This window comes from Geotrypetes seraphini, chromosome 4 (assembly GCF_902459505.1).
Source record: "Geotrypetes seraphini chromosome 4, aGeoSer1.1, whole genome shotgun sequence".
In the NCBI taxonomy this organism is placed as follows: Eukaryota; Metazoa; Chordata; class Amphibia; order Gymnophiona; family Dermophiidae; genus Geotrypetes; species Geotrypetes seraphini.
Genome location: NC_047087.1, coordinates 18,997,561 through 19,025,288, shown reverse-complemented (window position 1 = coordinate 19,025,288; position 27,728 = coordinate 18,997,561). Strand labels below are relative to the sequence as shown.

The 27,728-nt window shown below is 42.8% G+C and overlaps 1 protein-coding gene across 3 annotated transcripts in view; it reads left to right on the top strand.

Annotated features, from left to right (window-relative positions):
- The window catches only part of LOC117360141 (solute carrier family 66 member 2-like), a 77,926-nt gene that overhangs the window by 12,725 nt on the left and 37,473 nt on the right, over nt 1–27,728 (top strand). For all 3 annotated transcript variants that reach the window (XM_033943863.1, XM_033943861.1, XM_033943864.1), the window contains exon 3: nt 2,446–2,579. In XM_033943863.1, coding sequence (XP_033799754.1) covers nt 2,446–2,579 — 134 coding nt within the window. The remainder of the gene's footprint in view (nt 1–2,445; nt 2,580–27,728) is intronic.

The window sequence follows — 27,728 nt, the reverse complement described above, 5'->3', positions numbered from 1 at the left end:
TTCTCTAGTTGGCACCCCCATCAAAATGGCGCCTGGGGCGGTCTGACACTCTTGCCCCCCTCTTACTATACCACTGGACTCTGATCTCAGGTTTCTATGTGGCCTTCATAATATAGGCATCTTATGGGATTTGAAGAGGCTTTCAATTCCAGACTCCAACCCACCTTCTAAGTATCAATATCTGTCTTATCATTCCCTCTGTAATTCCCCCACCTGAGCACTGTGTATTAATGCATCTTCTTGTCCAGTTTGTCTGTCTTGGCTAGAATGTAAGCTCTTTTGAACAGGGACTGCCTCTTCTGCGTTTCAATGTATAGCACTGTATCAATGGGATAAATCCAGCTCTTTAATATTGGACACTATAGCACCCAGACATTTGATTAATAAAAGAAAAAGGAAATCTCAATCATGGTTCGATTTAGAACTTTAAGCACAGAAAAGATCATTAAGACACTAAGAATGACAGTGGTTAAAATCTAAATCAGATGAGGACAGATTAATCTGGCGTAGGGAAGCAAAAGATTACAAAAGGATGCTAAAAGATAAATATCGACAGTTCTATTCAGCAAAAATAGGCTTTACAATGACAAATACAAAAGAACTATTTAGAATAATATCATCTATTTACGATTTAACATCTGATTTAACAATTGCACCCCAAGACAAGGCTCTATCATCCCTTGAGATTCTTCATCAGTCATGCCTGTCTATATCTGTTATTGAGTTGTTAGCTGCAAACGTGTCCACTGATGCTTTTCTGGTCAATCTGAGCTGACACTCCTTTGAGTTAGCAAATTGGACCCAGTTCAAAAACTTATATATGAAATATGCTAAATCATTCTGCCGGTTGCATTCCTATCCTCCAAATATTATGATGGTTTCTAGTTCTACCTTTCAGAAAGATCTTTATAATTGGATGACTTTATTGCTAGATAAGGGAGAGTTTCCAAAAGGAAAAGCTCACATAAGTGGGCACAATATTGCTAAAGTCGTACACAATGGAGTGGCGTGTACCACTGGGCCACGGCCCGATCAATATTTTTCCCAATACAGAGTCGGCAATTGGAGAGCTCGGGGGCAAGGCCAGAGATTGCTTTGTTCTCTTCACGCAAAAAGATGTCCCACTGCCCCTGGCTAAAAGAATGTCGCATTGTTGCCCCAAATGAGTAGATGAAGGTTGTCTCGCATAGGATGAAGTTAAGAGGTAATAGGCTCTGGAGCAATCTAAGGAAATACATTTTTACAGAAAGGGTGGTATAAGAACATAAGAACATAAGCAATGCCTCTGCTGGGTCAGACCTGAGGTCCATCTTGCCCAGCAGTCCGCTCACGCGGCGGCCCAACAGGTCCAGGATCTGAGCAGTAATCCTCTATTTATACCCTTCTATTCCCTTTTCCAGCAGGAAAATGTCCAATCCTCTCTTAAATCCCAGTACTGTATTCTGCCCTATAACGTCCTCTGGAAGCGCATTCCAAGTGTCCACCACACGTTGGGTAAAGAAGAACTTCCTGGCATTTGTATTGAATCTGTCCCCTTTCAACTTTTCCGAATGGCCTCTTGTTCTTTTATTTTTTGAAAGTTTGAAGAATCTGTCCCTCTCTACTCTCTCTATGCCCCTCATGATCTTATAAGTCTCTATCATATCCCCTCTAAGTCTCCTCTTCTCCAGGGAAAAGAGACCCAGTTTCTCCAATCTCTCAGCGTATGAAAGGTTTTCCATCCCTTTTATCAGACGTGTCGCTCTTCTCTGAACTCTCTCGAGTAACGCCATATCCTTCTTAAGGTATGGCGACCAAAACTGGACACAGTATTCCAGGTGTGGGCGCACCATCGCCCGATACAGCGGCAGGATAACTTCTTTCGTCCTGGCTGTAATACCCTTCTTGATTATACCTAGCATTCTATTCGCTCTCTGGTAGATGTGTGGAACAGTCTCCCAGAAGAGGTGGTGGAGACAGAGACTGTGTCTGAATTCAAAAGGGACTGGGATGGGCACGTGGGATCTCTCGGAGAGAGAAAGAGATAATGGTTACTACAGATGGGCAGACTAGATGGGTCATTTGGCCTTTATCTGCCTTCATGTTTCTATAATCATAAAGTTCTATGACATCACAATGCAGCTGTAAAGAGCCTTAGCCTATAGGAGGAGGAGATAGTGGATGCTGTGGATGGGCCATTTGGCCTTTATCTGCCATCATGTTTCTATGTTTCTATAATCATAAAGTTCTATGACATCACAATGCAGCTGTAAAGAGCCTTAGCCTATAGGAAGAGGAGATGTAAATGTTAAGAACCTTAGCCAATAGGGAGAGGAGGAGATGGTGGTTACTGCAGATGGGCAGACTAGATGGGCCATTTGGCCTTTATCTGCTGTCATGTTTCTATTTCTAGCACTTTTATCATCGGTTCTGCCTTTTCTCACTCTCTTTACTCTCCTTTCTCAGGTTTGGGAAGTTTTTCGAACTCCCCCTCCTCCTGCAGAGTATAGTTATGATACTCACAATGCTGACGATGCTCCACCTCTGCTGTTCTACACAGTCGGTCAACCAAGTGTCCACCAAAAGACACTTCTTCACAGGTAAGCCCTCTTCTTGTCAAACACTTGGCGCAATAATGACCGATGAAGAGGACTGTCTCCTGCCTATTAGTGCCCTACTGGAGACATAGGGAGGGGCAGAGGCACCCAGGCTATGAGGGCACATAGACACGCCCATTTTTGAAGGCCCCGCACCTAAGACATTCAGTTCTTGCTTCTATAATATAGCGGAAATATATCCAAAAAAACGTGTAAATAATATTTCAAGCCCGCATCAACAGGAGTACTTGGTGAATACATTCAAAAATATAATTAACAAAGGAAAACCATATTTAATCAGTATACAAATTAACATGGGCTAATTTTAACAATGTGGTGAACTGCAAATAACAATATTATTTATAGATTGTACATAAGGACCTCAGATAAGAGCCAAATGGGCTAATTATGCACTGTTGTGTTAGCACTACTCTGCATTCATAGCTCCAATCTTTTCATTAGTTAATTTTGTAAAAGCTCTTGGTATTTTTTATTTTTCCTGTTTCCCTGACGCGTCTCAAAGCTAGTACTAGAATTATTTTCTCCTCCCCCTGGACCTCATTTAGAATACAGGCAGTCTCTGTTTTAAGAACGAGTTACGTTTTTTTTAAGCAGTTAAGTCGGATTTGTATGTAATTCAGAACTTGTAGATTTTAAGATTCTTGCTGCTTACATAGTAACATAGTAGATGACGGCAGATAAAGACCCGAATGGTCTGTCCAGTCTGCCCAACCTTCTTCTTAGCAATTTCTGGGCAAGAATCCAAAGCTCTACCCGGTACTGTGCTTAGGTTCCAACTGCCGAAATCTCCGTTAAAACCTACTCCAGCCCATCTAAACCCTCCCAGCCATTGAAGCCCTCCCCAGCCCATCCCCCACCAAACGGCCATATACAGACCGTGCAAGTCTGCCAAGTACTGGCCAACTGTCCCTAGTCCAGTGTTCCCTCTAAGGTACAGCATGCACAACCACACACTCAATCTGCTACAGTATAGGAGTCTAGGCCACTGGAAATACTACTCAGTGAAATCAAATGAAGCTGCAATCACATTTCTAAGTGCGAGTCGTACTTAAGTCAGGCATCTGAAACTCGGGGACTGCCTGGACTTGACTAACATAAGAACATAAGAGTTGCCAAATTGGGACAGACCAAAGGTCCCTCAAACCCAGTATCCTGCTTCCAACAGTGGCCAACCCAGGTCACAAGTGCCTGGCAAGATCTCAAGGAGTAGCAACATTCCAGAGCTCATATTGTGATGTCATAATGCCTCATTCCACCAATGCCTAAGAGCCAACTTCATCAGTGATGTCACAGTGGCTTGATTATTCCTACATAGGCAGTCCCGAGGTAAAGAATGAGATACATTTTTAAAGCCATTTTTAAGTCAGATTTGTATGTAACTCAGAACTTGTAGATTTAAAGATTATCCCAGGACAAGCAGGCAGCCTATTCTCACATATGGGTGATGTCATCAGCGGAGCCCGGATGCGGAAGCTCGCAAGCAGACTTGCTTGAAGAAACTAGAGGTTTCGAGTCGACCACACCGCGCATGCGCGAGTGCCTTCCCGCTCAACTTAGGGCGCGTCTCCTCAGTTCTCAGTTTTCCGCGGAGCCGAGAAGTCCGTCTTTGACCCTCTGCATTTAATTTTGTTACTTCGTGCCTTCTCTACACCGCGGTTTGTGGGCCTCTTCATCACATTTTTTCACAGTGGGGAACACCTCAGATAGACCTCTTTGCAGCTCCCCACAACTACAAACTGCCTCAGTTCTGCTCCAGGATATACTCTCCTCATTGCCTTGAGGCAGATGCTTTTCTTCTGGAATGGACGAATCTCTTCCTATATGCATTCCCTCCATTGCCTCTCATTTTCAAGACTCTGGTCAAGTTGAAGAACGATCATGCCACCATGATTCTGATTGCTCCTCGGTGGCCGAGACAACCTTGGTACTCCCTTCTCCTTCAACTCAGCAGCAGGGAGTCATATCTTCTACCAGTTTTTCCATCTCTCCTTACACAGAGTCAAGGGTCTTTCCTTCATCCCAGCCTGCAGTCTCTACACCTGACAGCTTGGTACCTCTCAACATGACTCCTCTTCAGTTTTCTCAATCTGTAAGACGTTTTAGAGGCTTCTAGGAAACCTACCACTAGACAATGCTATCACCAAAAATGGACTAGATTTTCTACATGGTGTTTTTCTCATGATAAGGAGCTTCAACATTCCTCCTTATCTTCTGTTTTGGATTACCTTTTGCACTTATCCACTTCTGGCCTCAAGTCTACTATCGATCCGAGTCCATCTCAGTGCAATTGTGGCTTTCCATCAACCTATTGAAGGGAAACCCCTCTCTGCTCATCCGGTGGTTTCCAGATTCATGAAAGGACTTTTCAATGTCAAACCTCCTCTCAAACCGCCTCCTGTGGTTTGGGACCTCAAATGTTGTCCTTGCTCAGCTGATGAAGCCTCCATTTGAACCAACTGACAAGGCTCATCTGAAGTATCTCACTTGGAAAGTGGTGTTTCTCATCGCCCTCACTTCTGCTCAATGAGTCAGTGAGCTGCAAGCTTTAGTTGCTGATCCACCTTTCACGGTGTTTCATCATGACAAAGTGGCCCTACGTACCCATCCAAAATTCCTCCCTAAAGTGGTATCGGAATTTCATCTCAACCAATCTATTGTTCTTCCAGTGTTCTTTCTAAAGCATCATTCTCATCCTGGAGAGGTAGCTCTTCATATTCTGGACTGTAAACATGTTTTGGCCTTCTATTTGGAATGCACCAAACCACACAGAACTGCTCCTCAACTTTTTGTCTCCTTTGAACCAAATAAGTTGGGACATCCAATTTCTAAGCGCACCATCTCCAACTGGCTGGCGGCTTGTATCTCATTCTGCTATGCCCAGGCTGGATTACCCCTACACAGTAGAGTCACAGCCCATAAAGTCGGAGCAATAGCAGCTTCCGTAACTTTCCTCAGATCTACACCTATTGAGGAGATTTGCAAGGCTGCTACTTGGTCCTCGGTTCATACTTTCACGTCTCACTATTGTCTGATTACTTTCTCCAGACGGGATGGACAGTTTGGCCAAACAGTATTACAAAATTTATTCTCCTAAATTGCCAACACTCCCACCATCCCATTCTGGTTAGCTTGGAGGTCACCCATATGCGAGAATACCTGCCTACTGTCCCTGGATAACACCTGTTATGGTAAGTAACTGTGTTTTCGTGCTGTTTACCTCTGCTCCCAGCTGGCAAAAGGGCCAACGCCAGTGTTCCCTCTAAGGTACAGCATGTGGAACCACACACTGTTCTTCATGTGGCCCTGCATAATTCCTGAATCTGATAAGGGAGAAGTGTAGGAGTCTAGGCCACTGGAAATACTGTTCAGTGAAATCATATGAAGCCGTAACTGTGTTAAGTACGAGTCGTACTTAAAGTCGGGCATATATAACTCGGGGACTGCCTGGACTGTGTCCAGTTATAGAAGCTGCATCTCCAAAATAGGATGGAGATATTCCAGATAAGGGTTAAAACACATGTGCCCAAGGACTTTCATACACCCCCCCCCCCTTCCGAAAGCTGCTGCACAAAGTTACTCCTCCCTAAACCCCTGCTTGTCCTGTTTGTCTGCTTCATTAGAAACTTCATTGGCTGCCTATAGAGAAACATATAGGGCTCCTTTTACTAAGGTGCACTAGCGGTTTTAGCGCGTGCAACAATGCCGTGTGTGCTGGACGTTAACGCCTCCATAGAGCTTGCGTTAGTATTTTTCATTTAGCGTGTAAAAGGAGCACATAGAGTTTAAAACTGTTTGTATGACTCATCATATTGCTTCCCACTTCTTGTTGTATTATCTTAACAAGAGTACACGTAGAATAAATGTATTTAACTATCTCCCTTTAAAATCCTGCCAATACAAGAAGTTTTTTGACAGAATTTTTTCCTACCAGGCCGCTAAACGGAATATGTGGCTAGGAAAGCTTATATTAGAGGCGTCTTCATATTTTGATTGTAGGAAAACATTAAAGACCCGTGTGTTCGACATGTCTACACCCTAGAACTACAAATTTTTAACTCATTTTATTCCTTAACTGATGTACTTCAATCTTATCGTTTCGTAATTGATATATTCCAATTTAATCGATTGTTTTAATGATAGTATGTATTTTATCATGTTGTGAACCGCTTTGAACCTTTTTTGGTATAGCGGTATGAAAAATAAATTATTATTACTATATTATACAGGCAGAGGCTTCTGATCATCTCACTTTGTTCTTTTCAGGTTTGCATTATTCATCTAATAAATTAATGCATTTTTATTGCAATTTCCCTTTTTTAGAGGTATACGTTTTAAATGTAAATTTAATTCTTTTTTTATATATGCTGCTATTGTTATTTGGAATGATTTATAGGGTTACCTGACGCCCGGATTTTCTCGGACATGTCCTCCTTTTGAGGACATGTCCGGGGGTCCAGAGTGACGGTTTTTCAAAACCCAGCACTTTGTCGGGGTTTTGAAAAGCTTCCGGCGTTGGAATGGCTTCCGTGAGCGCGCAGATGCAACGCAGTTATGTCACGCTCGCATGCCGTCCCGACGCACGAACAGGTTAAGGGGGTGGGGCTGGGGTCAAAGCGTGACATGGGCAGAACTGGGCGGGCCAAAGGGGTCTGGATTTTCCTTCGGGAAAATCTGGTAACCCTAATCGTTTACCTATGCAATTAAGGACAGAAGTTAGTTATTAGAAATTTTGTTGAATGTTGAAAACATTTTTATATGATAGATCGCAAAGTTAGTTCTTGTAGTTACAGAATTGTAAGGACATCTTTATATCCAAGGAATTGTATTTTCCCATAGAATAATTATGCCTTCTTTTTGATGTACATTGCCTTGAACTAAATTCAAAAATCTTGTATTAAATTAGAGAATGACACGGTGACAAAATTCATCATCGTTCCCGTCCCCGCGGATAACTGCGGGAAATAATCCCATGTCATTTTCTAGTGTCTATTTCTGTTTCAACTGTAAACCGCTTAGAACTTCACGGTACAGCGGTATATAAGAAATAAAATTATTATTATTATTATTATTATTTCAAACTCAGTCCTTCTACACCAGCATTCTTCAAAGCAAAGCTTGCAGGTCAGTGGTTGTGGCCATTCATACTCTGATTCTTATGTGAGCCAAGGATAATGAAGCCATTGTGACATCACTGATGTGATTGGCTCTTAGGCACTGGTGGAATGAGGCATTATGACATCACAATATCTGCTCTGGAATGTTGCTGCTCAATCTCAGCATTCTTCAAAGCAAAGCTTGAGGCTCAGTGGTTGTGGCCATTCATACTCTGATTCTTCTCTCTCTCCTTAAAGAATGACATGAAGATGGTGTCCCGCGGGGACGGGAACGGTAATGAATTTTGTCACCGTGTCATTCTCTATATTAGATTAGATTGTAAGCTCTACTGAGCAGGGACTGTCTCTTGAATGTTTAATGTAAACCGTAGTGCTAAAGAAATAAGTTCTAGTAACAGAAGTAGCTTTGCGCTTGTATGCAGTAGTAAGAATCTAGGCTTACTTGTGTGTTGTATAAGATACATGCATACGTCCAGTTCCACCCCAGGAATGTTTATGTGTGTAATTGTATTGCATAAAAGTAGAACAAAAGAACAAGGCGAACAACCCCACGATAAATATGCAGAAGAAGAAGAAAAATGGGGAGGGAACTAAACACATCAAGCTGAGTGTGTTGATACATATAGAAATAATCATTAGTTTAGCCTGCGTTTCCTTTCAGATATGCTGGCGATTTCTGCATGTTTTGTATTTAACAAACAATTGTATTCAATGAACTCAATTCTTTCTCAAGTTGTGTCTGGTTCCCTCCCCACTTTTGCATAAAAGGAAACCATAACCCACTAATTTTAGATGTGGTGTTTATGTAACTACCAATTGTGCATGTAACTGAATGAGATAACACGTAATTGGTAGTAGCTATGAATAATTGGCTTTAATAAGCCCTAATTTGTACTTATGTATGTAACGCCTTTATACCCCTCTTCTGTAAAGCTAGTACCCGAATTCTCTAGGGTGTAACACATACATGAGTGTGTTGTGGGCGGGACATGGATGGAATACAGTAGTGTCACTTGCACGCCCAACCACCGACTCTCCTGCCCTTTAAAACCACGGGCTGTCAATGCGCTTTTGCGGAATTCTTCCATTTTTATATATTCTGCAAAATTCATTGCCAGACCATGGTTTTAACCCGCCCCTCCCCGTGCCAAGGCCCACCCCCCCATGCTGATGCCCGCCTCTATGGCAGGAGGGTTCCCACTCCCTCCTGCCATCTGTAAAATACCTGACTTCCCCCCTCCCCAAACAAACAGCAGGAGGGATGCCAACTCCCCTTTCCAGTCCCATCCCCCTCCCCCTGTATCTGTAACGGAGCAGAAGGGATTCTCAATCCCTCCTGCTCCAATGCCTTCCATGATGCTTCTGAGGCCTTAGGCCCCGCCCAGGTGCATCATGTGATGTATGGAGAGGGGCCTAAGGCCCTGATTGGCTCAGGCAGCTTGGGCTCCTCCCTTGGCTAAACAAATGGCCAATCAAGGACTTCATTAGGCTCAGCCCAAGGCGCCTGAGCCAATCAGGGTCTTAGGCCCCTCCCCATGCATCATATGATGCACCGGGGTGGGGCCTAAGGCCAGCATTGCATCGCCGCTGGCAGAGCAGCAGGAGCAGGAGGACTTTGCACTTCCTCCTGCTCCTGAAGATCACTGGAGGCCTACAGAGCAGGAGGGAATGGGTACCCCTCCTGCTCCCAACATTTAAAGGTATGGGATGGGAAGAAGGGGGGCACAGGTCAATGGTGGTGGGGTTTCCACGGCAGGAGGGAGTTGGCATCCCTCCTGCCATATTTGTGCGAATGGGTAGGGGGGCAGTGTCGGTAAGTTCGGGAAGGGAGTCCCTACAGCAGGAGGGAGTTGGCATCCCTCCTGCCATATTCGCGCAGGTGGGGAGGGCAGCCTCGGGTGTAGTAGCTTTTTTTTGGGTTGGGGTGCTGTTGGAGAGGAGGGGGAAGCTTTGGTTTGTTTTTTTGGGCAAGATATTTTGCAAAATATCTCTGCCATTAAAAAAAAAAAAAATAGAAAAAAAAAAGCCGGCAGAAGCCCTGACAGCAGTGACAGAAGGCTGCTTCTCCTGTCACTACTGTCAGGGCTGCCCCAACTCAATTGCTTACTGAGCAAAGATAGTGAATCGATCGCTGTTTCAAAATCGGCCACAAATCAGACAACAGCGATTGAATTGCTATCTTTAGTGAATCTGGCCCTATAAGGTTAACTATTCTCTGCCCTGAACCCCAGTCATTTCTACACTATTAGGTCAATCCCCCACTCCAACGGTCAGTGGGTCATTTATGACATGCTTCTGTGCACTTGGCTCAGAAATGCATTTTCGTAAAAGGGCCTCTTTACTTGCTGCACTAACAGCTGACATAGTTTAATAAATAGGTCCCTTGCTAGGTGCCATCGACGCGTGCTCAAGTCGTACCATCATCATTTGGGCTTCGAGTGGCATTGCCGGTTTGATCTTTTCCTGAATCGATTTGTTAGTTCTTCTGGTGGTCCACAGCATGCAACACCAAAGCTCAAATGAGTCATAGAAACATAGAAGATGACGGCAGAAAAGGGCCACAGCCCATCAAGTCTGCCCACTCCAACAACCCTACCTTCTTTCTGTCTTTTTTTCAGTAGTGTCATAGAAAAATGTATTATAGACCATTGGGCCAAATAAATATACCATAAGTATGCAAATTACAGTGAAATTGGAAAATTATTTGTAACTGGGAAAGCCAAAGTTTGTGCTTTCAGTTGGTTTCTGGAGCCACCGGGATGTAAGGTATCTTGCCTAAAGTCACACAGAAAGTGACAGAGGCAAGACCTTCTGACTCATAGTTCAGTGCCCTCAGCACGGATTTTCTGAGCTGCCGAGACGTCGCTCAGGGAGATTGATTTGTTGCAAACTGGTTCTTAGTAAAGAGGTTTTTTTGAACAACGAAAGCAACACCGAAAGAATTCTAGGCGTTCTAAGAAGCTCTAAAAATGTTTTCCTTAGTTTAAGCATATACAGGATGAAGCATAGAAACAAAATCTTTCATCCCATTGTGCCTGGCCTCATTTTAATAAAACTAGGTGCCAATAGGGTTGTGATGGTGAGCTTCTGCAGATGAGAAGAACGATCTGGTTTTCCAACTCAAAGTTTACTCTCACGTAATTTTTAAACAGGAAGGAAATTTGGCTGCTTCTCATGTCCTGAAGTCTCAAATTTCAAGCTAGCGCCAGGCTTGAAATAAAAGTATGACGTCTGCTTTTGAGCATTTCTGATGTTCCTTCATTGTGCTTCCTTCCTCTGTTGCAAAAGTATGTTCTCTGATTATTTTCCTTTTGGATATCATGTGTTTTCAAAGATATCCTGAGATGAACAGACCTTCTGTGTGACATAACAGTGTTATCTCAAGTGCTCCTGTGTCAACATGCTTTTTCTTTTGGAGAAAGTACTGTGATTGTCCTGTTAGTCCAATTAAAAGGTAATGAATAGAAGAAGATAAGGTGATATCTTTTTTTATTGAGCTAAGAATACATTTCTTGATTTGCTTTAAAAGGTCAGAACCTTCTTTTTCAGGTCAAGAATGAGCAAAAGCTGACAATATCATAATATATAAATAAAACAAAAAAGCATTCAAATTTTAGTCTTGCAGGAAAAGTTAGGAGAAACAGGGAGAGAGAGGTAGATGATCAGAGGGTGACAAAGCAGTAGAATTTTGTGGTTTATAATGTGACAGAAAAATACAGATCTCTGCTAAGGCTTGTCTTGTTGGTGTTAAAACATTTCATCATTTTAATTTCAAATTTTTTTGTTCCTGGATTGATTTTAAATTCTTCTCTTGGTAGTCTGGCCATAAGGCCGTTGTTGCAGTGTTCTGATCCTGCAAAGTTCTATCCCATGGAGGGGTCACCTTGGTTTGTCTCGGAGCAATTTTGCACATGACCAGACAGGGGACTCCAACAGATCTATAGATCAAAACTTAAAACAAACTGCTATTGAAGAGACTACAGATTGCGGATACATTATATCATTAAAAAGGGTATCACGACCAGGACGAAGGAAATCATCATGCCGCTGTATCGTGCAATGGTGCACCCACATCTGGAGTACTGTGTCCAGTACTGGTCGCCGAACCTCAAGAAGGACATGGCAGTACTTGAGGGGTCCAGAGGAGAGCAACTAAAATGATAAAGGTATGGAAAACTTTTCGTATGCTGACAGGTTGAAGATGCTGGGGCTCTTCTCCCTGGAAAAGCGGAGACTTAGAGGAGACATGATAGAAACCTTCAAAATCTTGAGGGGCATAGAGAAAGTGGACAGGGACAGATTTTTCAGACTGTGGGGAACCACTAACACAAGGGGTCACTCGGAGAAATTGAGAGGGGACAGGTTTAGAACAAATGCTAGGATGTTCTTTTTTACCCAGAGGGTGGTGGACACATGGAACGCGCTTCTGGAGGTTGTGATAGCCCAGAGCACATTGCAAGGTTTCAAGGAAGGTTTAGATAAGTTCCTAAAAGATAAGGGGATTGAGGGTTACAGATAAAAGAAGAGGTAGGTTACAGAAATGGACAGGAACCACATTACAGGTCATGGACCTGACGGGCCGCCGCGGGAGCGGACCGCTGGGCGCGATGGACCAATGGTCTGACCCAGTGGTGGCAACTTCTTATGTTCTTATATTGTGGATAAAAAAAGCTTCAGAAAGAGGCATAAAAAAACTCCACTGTGAAAACTCAGTCCATCTTGCAATGTACATAGGCAACTCACAATCTGTAGACATGAACACAGTGAGGAATTTATCTGAACGGTCCCACAAAAAACTCTTCATCGCAACTGTCCACTTTTGCAACCACATTCATGGGAGAACACTTTCAAAGGTAGAGCTCCATTGAACAGAGGAACCCAGACTCTCTGGCATCTTCAGGAGAAATATCACATCTCCTGTGCCTAATAAAAATCATCATGGCGCTAATCTTAAATACACTGCGGGAAAAACTGCAGGCAGACCTTAGCAAATTGGAAGACTGAGCGTCCAAGGGGCAGATGAAATTTAAGGTGGACAAATGTGCGCTAACCGATTTAGCACGTGCTAAACGCTAACGCATCCATAGACTATAATGAGGCATAGTGTTTAGTGCGCGCTAAGACGCTTAGTGCGCCTTTGTAAAAGAGGGGGGAAATTTATAAATCGCCTTGACGATCCGATCTTATAAGAGATCTTAACACTCTCCACTTGTTAATATTGCAATGTAACGTAGTGGCAGTCTCACCTCTGCAATCTCTTCAACCGTAGTTCGCTTTAAGCTTACTTTTGCACATACCGTGCGTCAGGGCCGCCATCAGGGCAGTACTACCAGTCCTGCATTCAGGGGCCCGGAGCTGACAGGGGGCCCGGGCCAGTAGCGTACCTAGGGGGGGGCGCTGCGCCCCGGGTGCATGCCCCAAGGGGGTGCACAGGAGAGAGAGCTGAACGGGGACGATGGGGGACCCGCGGGGTTAAATATAACTCAAGCTGCGAGGCTCGTCTTCTACTCCGACTGCCCTGCCGCTCACACAGCCGATCAGAAGTCTTCCCCGACATCAGCACTGACGTCGGAGGGAGGGCTTAAGCAAAGCCCGCCCGTACAGCGTGCTTTGTGTTTTTAAAATTTTATTGTTGGTAGATCATTTTGACTTGGCCACAAAGGTAAGGGGGAGGGAGGGGAGCTGCTTAAAGAGTCTACCTTGACGTGGTTGCAGGCTTACAAATCTTTTGGTCAAAGAGTGTGGCGACAGAGAAAAGTATGTGTGTATTCGGCCCATGGAAGAAGGGGGGGCAGGGGGGGAAGGGGTGCGTGGGGGGCCCAATAGGATTGCTCAGTAAGGGGCCCAGAAATTTCTGATGGCGGTCCTGCCGTGCGTTGTGGGAGTGTGATGTGGTACCTCAGTGAGTTGATTCATATCTACAATTGGTTTCAAGGGTTCCTCAAATCAAGAACCTACAGGGTAAAGTACAATGATATAAAATCAGAGCCATGGGCAAACCCCTGCGGAGTTCCACAAGGATCACCACTCTCACCTATGCTCTTCAACCTCTTTCTCTCCTCCCTAGGAGCCACTCTAGATAACCTAAATGTCACATCCTTCAGCTACGCAGACGACATCACCATACTCCTCCCCTTCGACCCATCAGATACCACCACCACAACAAAGCTGGAAACAACCTTAGATACAGTAGAAAAATGGATGATGGATCACAAACTAAAACTAAACTCAGAAAAAACAAAATTCCTCTTGCTCGAACAGGCCAAAACGCCTGCCATCACAGAACTGAAAATCAAAAACACCAAATACCCAATACAACCCGAACTAAAACTCCTAGGAGTTATAATAGACAGATGCTGCACAATGCAGTCCCAAATCAACAAGATGACCCAGAAAGCTTTTCTAACCATGAGAAATCTACGTAAAATCAGAAAATTCTTCAACCCAGCACAATTCAGACTAATTGTCCAATCCCTAGTCTTAGGTCTGCTGGACTACTGTAACTCCCTCTATCTTCCTTGTCCAGCCACTATGATAAAAAGACTCCAGACCATACAAAACACCGCCCTCAGACTGATCTACTCACTCAGAAAATATGATCACATAACTACTGCCTTCTTAGACTCCCACTGGTTACCCATACAAGCACGAATTCAATTCAAATTCTACTGCCTATTATTCAAAGCGTTACATGGCTCTTCCCCTTCCTACCTAAACAACCGCTTAAACCAGATCTCCACCTCAAGACACAGAAGAACCCCAAACCCTTTTACCTTTCCCCCACTCAAAGGCACACTACGCAAGAAATTGTTTGACAACCTTCTGGCTACACAAGCAGCAAAACTCAACCATACCATCTCCAATCTGCTGACAACATCGGACGACTTCAAAACATTCCGAAAAGAAATCAAAACCCTGCTTTTCAAAAAATTCATCCAAATATCTTAACCATTCTTCACCTACCTCAAGATATTACGTCCCCAAATAACCCACCTAAACACCTTCCAAGCAAACAGACCCCAAAAATTAGATGGTAATCTTACCTACTCTAACAATATTCTCTTTGTCCATATCACACAGTTCGGCACTGTCATTTTATTATCCAACCCCTAAATCCCCTTAGGAATCTATCCAGCTATCTCTCCTCTGTCAAAAAAAATAAAAAAATTGTATCTTCACTGGAAAATGTCCAGTCAAATCTTTTTGTAATCCGCCTTGAACTGCAAGGTATAGGCGGAATAGAAATCCGTAATGTAATGTAATGTAATGTAATATCTTTTAGCATCTTTCTGTAAGGCCAGCAGGAGCCACAGATAAAACCCACTCTCTGGAAGTGTAGCTCTTTTTATTGGCAGCCTTCCCGCATCAGAACAGCGTGTTAATGCAGATTAGTAGAAGAATGCTGTTGTGCATGGTTTAATTAGAAGAAAATGTCAGAAAGTGAGATGATAAAACGTTAATGAGAAGGAAAGTCTGCCTCTTGGCTCTGAGTTTCATCATTACATTTCTTTTTCATGGAGACCCAGCCAAGTAAACACAATCTTCCTCTCTAGGACATTAAACTCAATCAAATAATATTCTGGGATTGCCCTTTAAATGCTAAATCCCAGGCATCAAACATTTTTTTAGGAAGGTCTCGCTGATCCATGGAGACACGTTGGCTCTGTTAATGAAAACCCAACATCCCTAGATTTTTTTTATTTTTTTTTTATTTGCAATTTTGCTGCATCACCAGGAATTTTGGGGTGTCGGAGATTCAGACATCCATTGAATAAGATTAGTGCCTAGGATTAGGGATCTTTCTCCCTCTTTTTAAAATGAAAATCTGGTGTTTTTGCTGTCTTGCAATGTAAGTTTTCTGAAGGATGTTGTGATAAAGCTCTCTCTCTATAGTCTGCACTTGGAGGGAAGAATTCTGTATTTTATGCACAGAAATTTAGGCTCAAGCTTTATTTGCAGGCTTGCTTTCTTCAAGGGCTAGTATAGTGGCTTTAAGACCAGGAAAACCAGTTTCTTGTGAGTCTAGGCCAGTCCTCGAAGGCCAGAATCCAGTCAGGTTTTCAGGATGTCCCCAATGAATATGCATGAGTTAAGTAGTGGTTAGAGCAGAGGCTCCTATGCGCGTCCTGCGCCTGAACCGGAAGCCTTCTCTCTAACATCGCGATGTCAGAGGAAAGGCTTTCAGATGAGGCGCGGGACGCGCAAGGAGCCGCTGCCCGAGGCTTTTTGCACTGCAGCACTGAGGAAGAGGGAGCCTGCCCGAAGATAACACCAGGGAGCAGGCCAGAAGGCAAGGCACAGCATGGCGGGAAGGAGACAACAATGGTAAGGGGAATGATTTTATTTTTTTAATTTAGTGATTGATTTACATCTGCTGTCTGTTGAAGAAGAAATGCATTTGTTTCTTTTCCTCTGGGATTGTACTGCTTGCAGAGTCTTGCATCTTAGGGTTTCTTTGTATATATTAGTACTTTTAGTTTTTGGCCCCGTATTTGCATTGGGGTTAACTGTGTTCTGGTAGGAATGAATATTGAGAAGCATACAGTGTGCTTTGTATAGTTTAATTTTGTGGTTAACCATTATGTGTTGTTAATACAATTATATTGTGTGTGTGTTTGTGTATATATGAAAAATGAACGGAAAAAATGGTGTTACCATTAGTACTATTATGGGGGCGGGATCTGGCCCACGACTTAGCCCAGTGTTCTTCAACTGCCGGTCTGTGGACCGGTGCCAGTCCACAAAATAATTATTTTATTTCCACTGGTCCATAGGTGTCAAAAGGTTGAACACTGCCCTTTCCTTAATCCTTCAACATTGGAAGGACACTTCCAAATTGCATGTTGATCTATGGTGGAATTCAATTTGTTTACTTATAAAATATGAACGTAATATTGCTGAACGACAGAATTCTCTACCTTCTTATACAAAAACCTGGTCTTTATTACTAGACTGCTGTAAATATGTCAGAGATCTAACTTATCATTATCATTATCTTTCTGCCTCCTATGCTACCTGATCGGTGACCTATCTGCTCATTATCTTGTATTGTGACTTGCTTCATTTTCTTTTATGATTGCTTGCAAGGTGCTCTTCTTTCTCTGATTTGTATATAATGCCATTATCTGTACTTATCGTCCCCTTTTTTCTTTGTACTGCTCTTACCTGCCCATACTTTCTACATTTACTGGCTTGAGAGTATTATTTCTTTGTTGATGTACTTCACTTGTGTTAATGCTCATTGTTATTATGTGTTTCCCCCTTGGGAACACACATATTGTTGGTATTCTGTTCTATACCTTTAAAATTCAATAAAACTCTTTGAACAGTAAAGGGGAAAGCCCTCTGGTGAGCCCTTTCAAGAGCCATTCAAGAAGGAGTTTTTTAAAAATGTTTATTGTAAATTTTTGGTTGTTTAAGGGAGCTCTACTTTTGTGGAGATGATGCGGTATACAAACTTAAGGTTTAGTTTAGTTTAGTTTTAGTTTAGGACTAAGGTTAGAAGGATATTGATGGGTTATAGTAAGAAGATAATATGGAGGTTGAAAGAGAAGGCGATATATCTGTCATAGCTGTCTGAGGAAGGAGCGGTGGGCAAGGAGGGAATTCAGAATTTTCTAGTAGGGTTTATGAATGCTAGATCTATAAAGAAGAAAAGTTAAGATGATATAAAGGCAGTTCCATAAGCTGGTGTCTGATGTTAGGCATCAAATACATGGGTAGGTTATAGAATTCTAGTATTTATACACATCATTGTTGGCAATAATTGGCATTTCCTAGCGTAAGTGCTAGACACTATTCTATAAAGCATATGCCATAATCGCTTATTATTTCAAGAAAGTGCATGAGTGGGTGCTAAGCAATAGGTGCAAAATGTGTTCCATGGCGCACTTCAGCACACCAATTTGCGCTAGCCATTGACCTGCCATAAGTGGGCATATCTAAATTATGGTGTACCGATGTGACTTTACACTAGTAACAATGGCTTAGGCACCTAAGTGCCGGTATACAATTGGTGCTAATCTCACTCCACTGTGACAGCTACATCTTGGCGCCAAGTTATAGAACTGGCCGCTAAAGATATTATGAAGTGTAATAAGTTGGATTTGTTGGCGATTATTGAAACACAGGTCCCAGGGACAGGGGCTGAATTTAGAAATGGAGAAACATGATGTCAGATAAAGGCCAAATGGCCCGCCCAGTCGGACCTCCTCTCCCTATAGGCCACGGCTTTTTGCACCTGCATTGTGAGGGTGCAAAGCGATTGGCCTTGACAGATTTTTCAAAAATAAACTATGAGAACACAAGAACATTTCTATCATGGGAGTAGTGCTGTAGAACAAATTAACTGGACCGCTAAGAGCATTACGGTATATTCAGAAGTTCCAAAAAATCCTTAAAACCACACTATTTTTAGAAGCATTCCAATAAAGTTGAAACGCCGCATGCTGGCTATAAGATGAATAGTACTGTGAAGAACTATTTAAAATGTGATTATTCATGTCTTTTGTGAAAGTCTTGTTTGTCATATTCAATGCCGCCTGATAAATTTTTAAAATAACATGAAGGCAGATAGGGCAAAATGGCCCGTCCAGTCTGCCCATCCGCAGCATCCACTATCTCCTCCTCTCCTAAAGCGATCCCATGTGCCTGTCCCACTCTTTCATAGTCTCCGTATCCACCACCTCAACCGGGAGACTATTCCATGCATCTACCACCCTTTATGTAAAAAGGTATTTCCTTAGATTACTCCTGAGCCTATCACCTCTTAACTTCATCCTATGCCCTCCAGAGCTTCCTTTCAAATGAAAGAGACCCGCCTCATGCACATTTATGCTACGTAGGTATTTCAATTTCTCTGTCATATCTCCCCTCTCCCACCTTTCCTCCAAAATAAACATATTGAGATCTTTAAGTCTGTCTCTATATGCCTTATGAGGAAGACCAACAACCATTTTAGTAGCCTTCCTATTTATATCTTTATAAAGGTGCAGTCTCCAGAATTGTACACAATATTCTTACACAGAAACATCAATACCTCCTTTTTCGTACTGGCCATACCTCTCCCTATACACCCTAGAATCCTTCTAGCTTTGACTGTTGTTGCTTTTTCAACATACCATCACACCAAAGTTCTGCTCCTCTTTCATGCACATAAGTTCTTCATCCCCTAAACTATACCGTTCCCTCGGGTTTTTGGAGCCCAAATGCATGACCTTGCATTTCTTAGCTGCTAAATTTCAGACCCTTCTTCAAGCTTTGCTAGGTTCTTCCTCATGTCATTCACACCATCAGGTGCTCTATTGCCGATTTTGAAATCGTCCGCAAAGAGGCAAATCTTACCTGACAGCCCTGCAGCAATATCGTTTATAAAAAAATGTTAACAAAGGACATGCCCAAGAACAGAACCTTGAGGCCTACCACTGGTAACATCCTTTTCCTCAGAGCGATCTTCATTGACCACTACCCTCTGTCGCCTTCCACTCAACCAGTTCTAGACCAAGTCTGTCACTTTGGGGCCCATCCCGAGGGCACTCAAGTTTATTTATTAGACGTCTGTGTGGAACGCTGTCAATAGCTTTGTTAAAATCTGAATACATCACATCTAGCGCACTCTCTGTATCCAATTCTCTGGTCACCCAGTCAAAGAAATTGATCAGATTTTTCTGATAGGGCCTGCCTCTAATGAGGTTATCTCAGCCTATGGTAGGAGAAAGAGGTGAGGAATGTAAAGGAAGAGTGGGTAACTAGATTTAATTGTGTGATCACTTGTGGGAGTATAATCATTGGGAACACATGATACATCTATGAAGCCAAGCCACCACAAAGATATGTCTTGATCTCTGATTATGTATGGCAAGTTATTTATTGTATTTTATACTTGTGTATGGAACCAGTAGTGGTGTATTTATGGCCCCTGTGAGTCCTGCTGATCAGTTATGCAGGCGGTATAAGGACACTGAGCAAATCACAGTTATAGTATTAATTTATGAATCTATTTATAGAGGATTGGTATAGTTTAAAAACAAACTACACTACACAGTGAATTAGTGAAAATGGAAATTTCCTACATGAAGATCATATTTTTCACTAGAGCATTTGGGAACAGAATGCAACATTGATTGTCTACTGTTCTTTTCCCTTAGATTTATCGACCGGATCATCTTCATATAATAAAGCTCAACTCGGTTTACATCAATTAAAAAACTATAGCAAAGAACATGAGTTTACAATTTAGAGAATAGCCATGTTTTTTAAAAATTTTTACGAAAAAGTTGAAATGAACCTAATGTTAGTCCCTACTACAAACTGCTACACTGGTTGCCAATGGAGGCATGAATAATGTTCAAGTGTGGGGAATGGCCCCGACCTATTTCTTAACCACATTTCGAGCTACACATCCCCACTAGGACAACCAGAAATGCCAATCTTTTTGCCTATCCAAGGATCACGGATTGCAAATACAGGTCCTTTCTGGACAGAACTTTAAGTTCCAAGCTAGTAAAGAGCAGACCTGGCTAGGCAATTACACCAATGAAGCAAGGTTGACCTACAGCGCATTTCGGAAAGAAATTAAGACAGCACTGTTCGATAGATTTATCTCCTTAATCAGATACCATTTTAAAACTATTAACACCATGCTGATAACTTTGAGAAATATGTGTATTTTTTACTAATTGTATTCTGTAATTCGCTGACTGTTCAGTGACATCTTCGCTATTTGTATTCTGTAATTCGCTGATTGTCCAGCTCTCTTCAGTGTAAACCGCCTAGAAGATTGTGGCGGTATAGAAAAAATAAAGTTATTATTATTAATCTTCAAGGAATATCATTCCATATTTCTGTTAGTTTGAAAGAATAGGATTTCCCTAATTTACCAGTAAAAATAATTCCTTTACGAGAAGGAAAAGACAGTCCGAGTTTTTGTGTGGTTCTAACAAGTCCCAATCTATGAAAGTTCCATGAAAGCGGTACAATTTCCCCTTTAAGATAGTCAAGTCAACGGTTTACCTGTTGTCTCCCTTCATTATTGGAGTTGATCTATAGACCAGTGATTCCCAAACCTTGTCCTGGGGGCATCTCGGCCAATCATGTGTTAAGGATATCCACTATGAATATTCATGAGAGTTATTTGCATACACTGCCTCCACTGGATGCCTCTTCTTATCTTGATTTTAGAAAGCAGGTAAACTCAATTATTTAACAGGCTGGGTTCTTAACATATTTTATCATTAACTTTTTTATTCTTTTTAAGATTGTTGTACCTTTTTATATGGCATGTATGTATTTTTCCTATATTGTATGCACATAATGTTGATTTTCAATGATTTGCATTGTTTGTATTACAATTAACTGTTGTGAACCGCCTAGAACATCTTGGGTACGGCGGTATATAAAATAAAATTATTATTATTATTATTATTAAATCTCTCATGAATATTCATGGTGGATATCCTGAAAATTTGACTGGTGGGGGGGGCCCTCCGGGGCCAGCATTTGGAACTACTTCCATAGAAATGATTGCAGCCTACAAAATTGCATGGGCTCTTAATTTTTCTAAAGCAGGAAAGTATCTGAAGTCTATATTTTTAGTTTGAATCCTTTTTCAGTATGGGAGTGGCCAGACGAAATCATTTACTGAAACCAGAGTCTACATTTGGGTATATTAAACTCTACAGTAAGGTAGCAGATCATTTTGTGCACCGGACCTGCACTCTTTCTTAAGGCTTGATTTGTGTAATTGAATTTCCGGATCATTTGTGTTTTTACCCTGCCGTAACTTAGATGTGATACCATTTACCTTGAGGAGACAGAAAGATGTCTATTCTTCACTAGTCTATTCAGGTCTAATGAAGTGCAAAGCCAAGGAAAAATGATCTAATTATGAAGGAAAGTCAAATTAAACTGTGATATGAATAATTCTGAAAACGCTCAGCCAGCCAGTTACTTGGAGCAACAAACGATGACTACAGTATCTACAGCTCTACTTGAAATGAACAAATTTTTCTCTTGTTAGCTTTCTATTTCAGAAGGAAATAAATCATTCACAGAGGGATTACTTTATATTCTATTAACAGTTTAAAAACACGACTTCAATGTTGGCGTCTTCAAACGTTGTACCCAATTAACTATTAATGCCCGCCTCGTTTCCCCTCTCCTCAAAAGCAGATCAGACTGTTAGACAAAAATGGTAGAGAAGTGTTAAGAAGTCTTTAAGTCACAGAGCTTGGCTTTCTGCTTAGTAACAAGAATATTCCAGAAGGCTAAATGTAAAGATGGCCGTTGCAGAGTAGATACTTGATGACAGAAGCTTATATTCGTAGGTAGCTGGTTTGACAACGCAGGACACTTTGGCCCGGATTTTATAAACAGCGTCTAGCATTGTAGGTGCCACTCAGAGCAGATATCAATCGACCAGTAGGTGCCATTTTAGAATCACGCCTAGCGGCGCTCAAGCGGATTTAGGGCTCCTTTTACTAAGGTGCGCTAAGCGTTTTAGCGCATGCTAAATATTAGCATGCGCTAACCACATGCTAAACGCTAACGTGCGCATGTTAGTCTATGGACGCGTTAGCACGCGTGTATATTAGAGAGCTACACAGGAACGGGGACGACGGGAATCCCGTGGGACCCGCGGGCATCCCGCGGGTTCCCCCTTCGGGTCACGGGGATCCAGTGGGGACGCCCCCTAGGGTCGCGGGGATCCCTTGGAGACGCCCCCTAGGGTCGCGGGGATCCCATGGGGACGCCTCCGAGGGTCGCGGGCTCCTGCGGGGCTGGATGTACTCAGTCGCGCGGCTCTTCTTCTCCCTACCTTCTCTGCTTGCAGCACAGAGCCGAACGGAAGTCTTCTCGACGTCAGCGCTGACGTCGGAGGGGAGGGAGGGCTTAAACAAAGTTTAAACAAAGCCCTCCCTCCCTCCGATGTCAGCGCTGACGTTGGGAAGACTTCCGTTCGGCTCTGTGCTGCAGGCAGGGCAGGTAAGTAGAAGGAGAGTAGCCTCGCGGTTCGAGTGGCTACCAAGGGAGGGGGTAGTCCGCCCCGCCCCGGTTGCAGCACAGCCGGCCAGGTCCCCTTACTTTTGTGGCACTTCCCCGACCGACCGATAACAGCCCGGGTCCGACAATCCTCCCTGCCCTGTAGCCGCGAATCTAAATTACCTTCTTACAGCAGCTGTAAGAAGGTAATTTAGATTCGCGGTTAAGGGCAGGGAGGTTTGTCGGACCGGGGCTGTTGTCGGTCGGTCGGGGAAGTGCCACAAAAGTAAGGGGACCTGGCCAGCTGTGCTGCACCCGGGGCGGTAGAGAAGGAGGGGGGGAGAAGGACGCTGAAAGGCCATGGGAAGGGCGGGGGGGGAAGGACTCTGAAAGCACTTCTGGAAGACAGAGGGGGGAGAAGGATGCTGAAAGCACATGGGGAAGACAAAGGGGTGGAGAAAGACGCTGAAAGGCCATGGGGAAGACAAAGGGGTGGAGAAGGACGCTGAAAGGCCATGGGGAAGACAGAGAGGGAGAAGGATGCTGAAAGGACATGGGGAAGATGGGGGGGAGAAGGACACTGAAAGGAAATGAGGAAGAGAGAGTAGGGAGAAGACTCTGGCAGGGAAGAAGACAGATGCCAGACTATGGGGGGAGCGGAGAGAAGAAGATGGGTGCCAGACCAATTTGGAAGGGGGAAGAAAGGGAGAGGCACAGTAACAGAGCAAATGGAAGATGCAGAAGGAAGAGAGACAGTGGATGGAAGGAATTGAATGAGAACATGAGGAAAGCAGAAACCAGGCAACAAAGGTAGGAAAAAAATTATTATTATTTTTTTTTTTGCTTCAGGATAAAGTAGTATATTAGTTGTGTTGATAAAAATTTATAAACATTAGAGGCTCTGGTAGAAACCCGTTTACAAAGTATGTATTCTTCCCAATTAATATTTTCAAATTAATAAAGTCTTTTTGCTTATTTGTAAATGGGTTTCTACCAGAGCCTTTAATTCAGTAGCATAATTAAATGAAATAACTATTTCTGTAGTTTATAGGGACGGGTGGGGACGGAGGGGATTCCTCGCGGGGACGGGTGGGGACGGAGGGATTCCTCGCGGGGACGGGTGGGATTTCTGTCCCCGCAAAACTCTCTAGTGTATATTTAACATGCGCTAAAACACATAGCACACCTTAGTAAAACAGGGGGTTAGGCATCCTAAATATAGGCACCCCCTTCTTTAGGCCAGCTTTTCATTCGCCTAATTAGTCGCCTGTGTCGGACACCTAGCGACATCTGACTCAACCGCACCTTTTCTCCACCACTAAACGCACCTATTGTTTGAGATGGGCATTGTTAGGGGTCATTAGGCATGGGAGGGTGCCTCTGCTTAGGCGTCTCTAAGCTTCCTAAGAGTTTGGTGCCAAACGCTTAAATTGTTTGTAAATTGTTTGATTTTTGTTGTGATTGGCTGATAACAGGTGCGGTTAATTACCACGCCAATTCAGCCAAAATGTTAGATGTGGATCCCGAACTTAGGCATTGCTAGGCAGCCGCAATTAAGAGTTCAAAGAAGCGTGGGATGAACACAGAGGATCTAGAATCAGAAAATAATAGTAAATATTGAAGAGCTAAGGCCAGTACTGGGCAGACTTTCATGGTCTGTGTCTGTATATGGCCGTTTGGGGGAGGATGGGCTGGGGAGGGCTTCAGTGGATGGGAGGGTGTAGAGTGTGGCCATTTGAAATATTTATTAGGCATGACCTAGTTCTCACCATAATGTTTTCCCTTAATACTTGCATCATCAGATTTTCACATCATTACATATAATAATTATTTAATAGGTGTAAACCTACCCAGGCAGAAAGACTGACTTCTTTTTTTATTTTTTACTAGCTGATGCCCCGGCGTTGCACGGGTATTTAATTATAGCAATAACACTGTAAATGGATTCAAATAAAGATACTGTATAGTGGTGAATGAAATTATTTTTTTACAGCTTAATAAAAAGTACAATATTCAAATTATAATGTGAAATATTTGACAAAATGAATACAATACAACTAACGCAAAACGTGATTATAAACAACAATTTTAGTTTCACCTCCTGGAGCAAGAACATATAAATTCTTGGGTGAAGAGACCCCCAGAACATATCACCCCAGTTAGTGAGGGATCAGCATACCAAGTTTCGTTCAAATCGGTCAAGCCGTTTTTGAATTACTGTGAGAATGGCAGCTTTTTACATTTTTTCCATTGACATGAATGGGTGAAATCTGATTTTCTGTTTGTAGCTCCGCCCACGTGTGCAGGTGGGCCGCAGGACCCCCAGAACATATCACCCCAGGTAGTGAGGGATCTGCATACCAAGTTTCGTTCAAATCGGTCAAGCCGGTTTTGAATTACTGTGAGAATGGCAGCTTTTTACATTTTTTCCATTGACATGAATGGGTGAAATCTGATTTTCTGTTTGTAGCTCCGCCCACGTGTGCAGGTGGGCCACGGGACCCCCAGAACATATCACCCCAGGTAGTGAGGGATCTGCATCCCAAGTTTCGTTCAAATCGGTCAAGCCGTTTTTGCGTGATCGCGGCACATACACACACACACACATACCTCCGATTTTATATATATTACATTACATTACATTACATTAGGGATTTCTATTCCGCCTGTGCCTTGCGGTTCTAGGCGGATTACAATATAGAAGATATCTGGGCATTTCCAGTAGAATTACATTACAGGATAAGAGTAAGTTACAGGAACCGTAAAGAATTATGATACTTCAATTTCACGGAAGATAATACATATCACAGAAGATAATATATATCACCGTAGATAATACATATCACAGAAGATAATACATATCACAAAAGATAATACATATCAACTGAAACAAGTTAAGTCAGGTGGGGTGTAAAAGAGTTACAGTAATTCTAGATCACAGACAAAGAGATACTATAGGTAGGTGTTTCCAAAGGCGTTGATTGGGAACTCATTGGATGGTGGTTAGAGTGATGGGAGATATTTTTTGAACAGTAGTGTTTTTATTTCTTTACGGAACTCTTATGTCTGTTGTTTTGGTCAGTAGTTTTGAGATGTCAGAGTCAATTTTAGCTGCCTGTGTCCCCAGAAGGTTGTCGTAAAGTTTCTTACGACGAGTACCGTTGAGAGGTGGGTAGGTGAAAAGGCTCTGTGTTCTCCTTCTTCTGGGTGAGAGGTAGTAGTGAAAACGGTTGTTTAGGTAGCTGGGTGCCATGCTGTGGGCCACCTTGAAAAGGAGACAGTAGAGTTTGAATTGTGTTCGTGCTTTTATTGGTAGCCAGTGAGATTCTAAGTATGCATTGGTAATGTGGTCGTGTTTGTCGAGTGAGTATATGAGTCTGAGGGCTGTGTTCTGGATGGTCTGTAGTTTTTTTATTGTGTTGGTAGGGCAAGGTAAGTAGAGGCTGTTGCAGTAGTCTACGATACTTAGCACAAGGGATTGGACAATGATCCTGAATTGGTCTTTATTAAAGAATTTTCTGATTTTTCTTAGATTTTGCATTGTGAGGAATGCTTTTTGGGTGATTTTATGGATTTGTGTTTGCATTGTGCAGCATCTGTCTAAATGTATACCTAGGATTTTGAGGGAGCTCTGTATTGGGTACTTGATTGAGTTTACTTCCAGTTCTGTTAGGGATGGTTTTTTGTCCTTCTCTAGTAGTAGGAGTTTAGTTTTGTCTGGGTTCAGCTTCAGCTTATGATTTGTCATCCATTTTTCTACTGTTTCCAATGTGGTTTTCAGGCATCCTGTGGAGATTGGGTTATGGATGTCGAATGGAAGGATGATGGTTATGTCGTCCGCATAGCTGAAAGAAGTAATGTTTAGGGCGTCCAGGGTAGTGCCTAGGGAAGCTATGAATAGGTTGAAAAGTGTGGGAGAGAGGGGAGAACCTTGTGGCACTCCGCATGGGTTGGACCATGGTTCAGATAGAGTGTCCTTTGACTTGACTCTATATGTTCTTGTTTTAAGGAAGCCTTGGAACCAGTTGTGAACCCTACCCGAGATTCCTATTGCGTCTAGTGTCTGGAGAAGTATGGAGTGGTCCACTAGATCGAAAGCAGCTGAGAGATCAAATTGGATGATTAGCAGTCTGTTTCCTTGGCTGAGGTGTCTTCGAGCTATGTCTAGTAAAGATACCAGAAGAGTTTCTGTACTGTGGTTGGTTCTGAATCCGGATTGGGATGGATGTAGGATGTTGTGGGCTTCTAGGTACATGGAAAGTTGTTGTGCTACTAGCCCTTCTATTATTTTGACGTATGTTGGGATAGAAGCGATTGGTCTGTAATTTGATGGGTTATTTATTAGGCCTTTGGGGTCTTTCAGTATAGGCGTAATTATGATTTCACCAAGGTCTAGTGGGAACTGGCCTTCCCTGAGTGTGGTTTGCAGCCACAGAGTGTAGCTAGCTTTGAAATTGGTGGAAGCTGTTGCTAGTAGGTATGGTGGGCAGTTGTTCAGATCACATGAGGATTTGCAATATTTTTTTGTAGAGCCTGTCCAGTTCAGACCACTGGGTTGTAGGGAAGTTGGTCCAGGACCTGTCTGCTGATATGGCTTCATCTGTTGTAGGTTTTATTAGAATCTCGTCTATGTTGTTTTGTGAGTTATTGAATGTTGTTCTGATTGTGATGATTTTATTTTTGAAGTGATCTGCTAATTGAGAGGCTGTAGGTGTTAGGTTTCCCTGGGTGGCTAGACATTGTTTGGTGTCGGTAAGATTTCTTACTAGGTTGAAAAGTTTTTTATATATTTTATATTTTTATATATAGATTTTTTGATATTTTTTATTGTGAACAGACCACCACCAAACAAAGGGCTCCTTTTACTAAGGTGCGCTAGCGTTTTTAACGCACGCAGGATATTACCGCATGCTACACTGCGTGCTATGTGGCTAGAACTAATGCCAGCTCAATGCTGCCATTAGCATCTAGCGCGCACTATTCCACGCGTTAATGCCCCTAACGCAGCTTCGTAAAAGGAGCCCAAAGAATACACAGT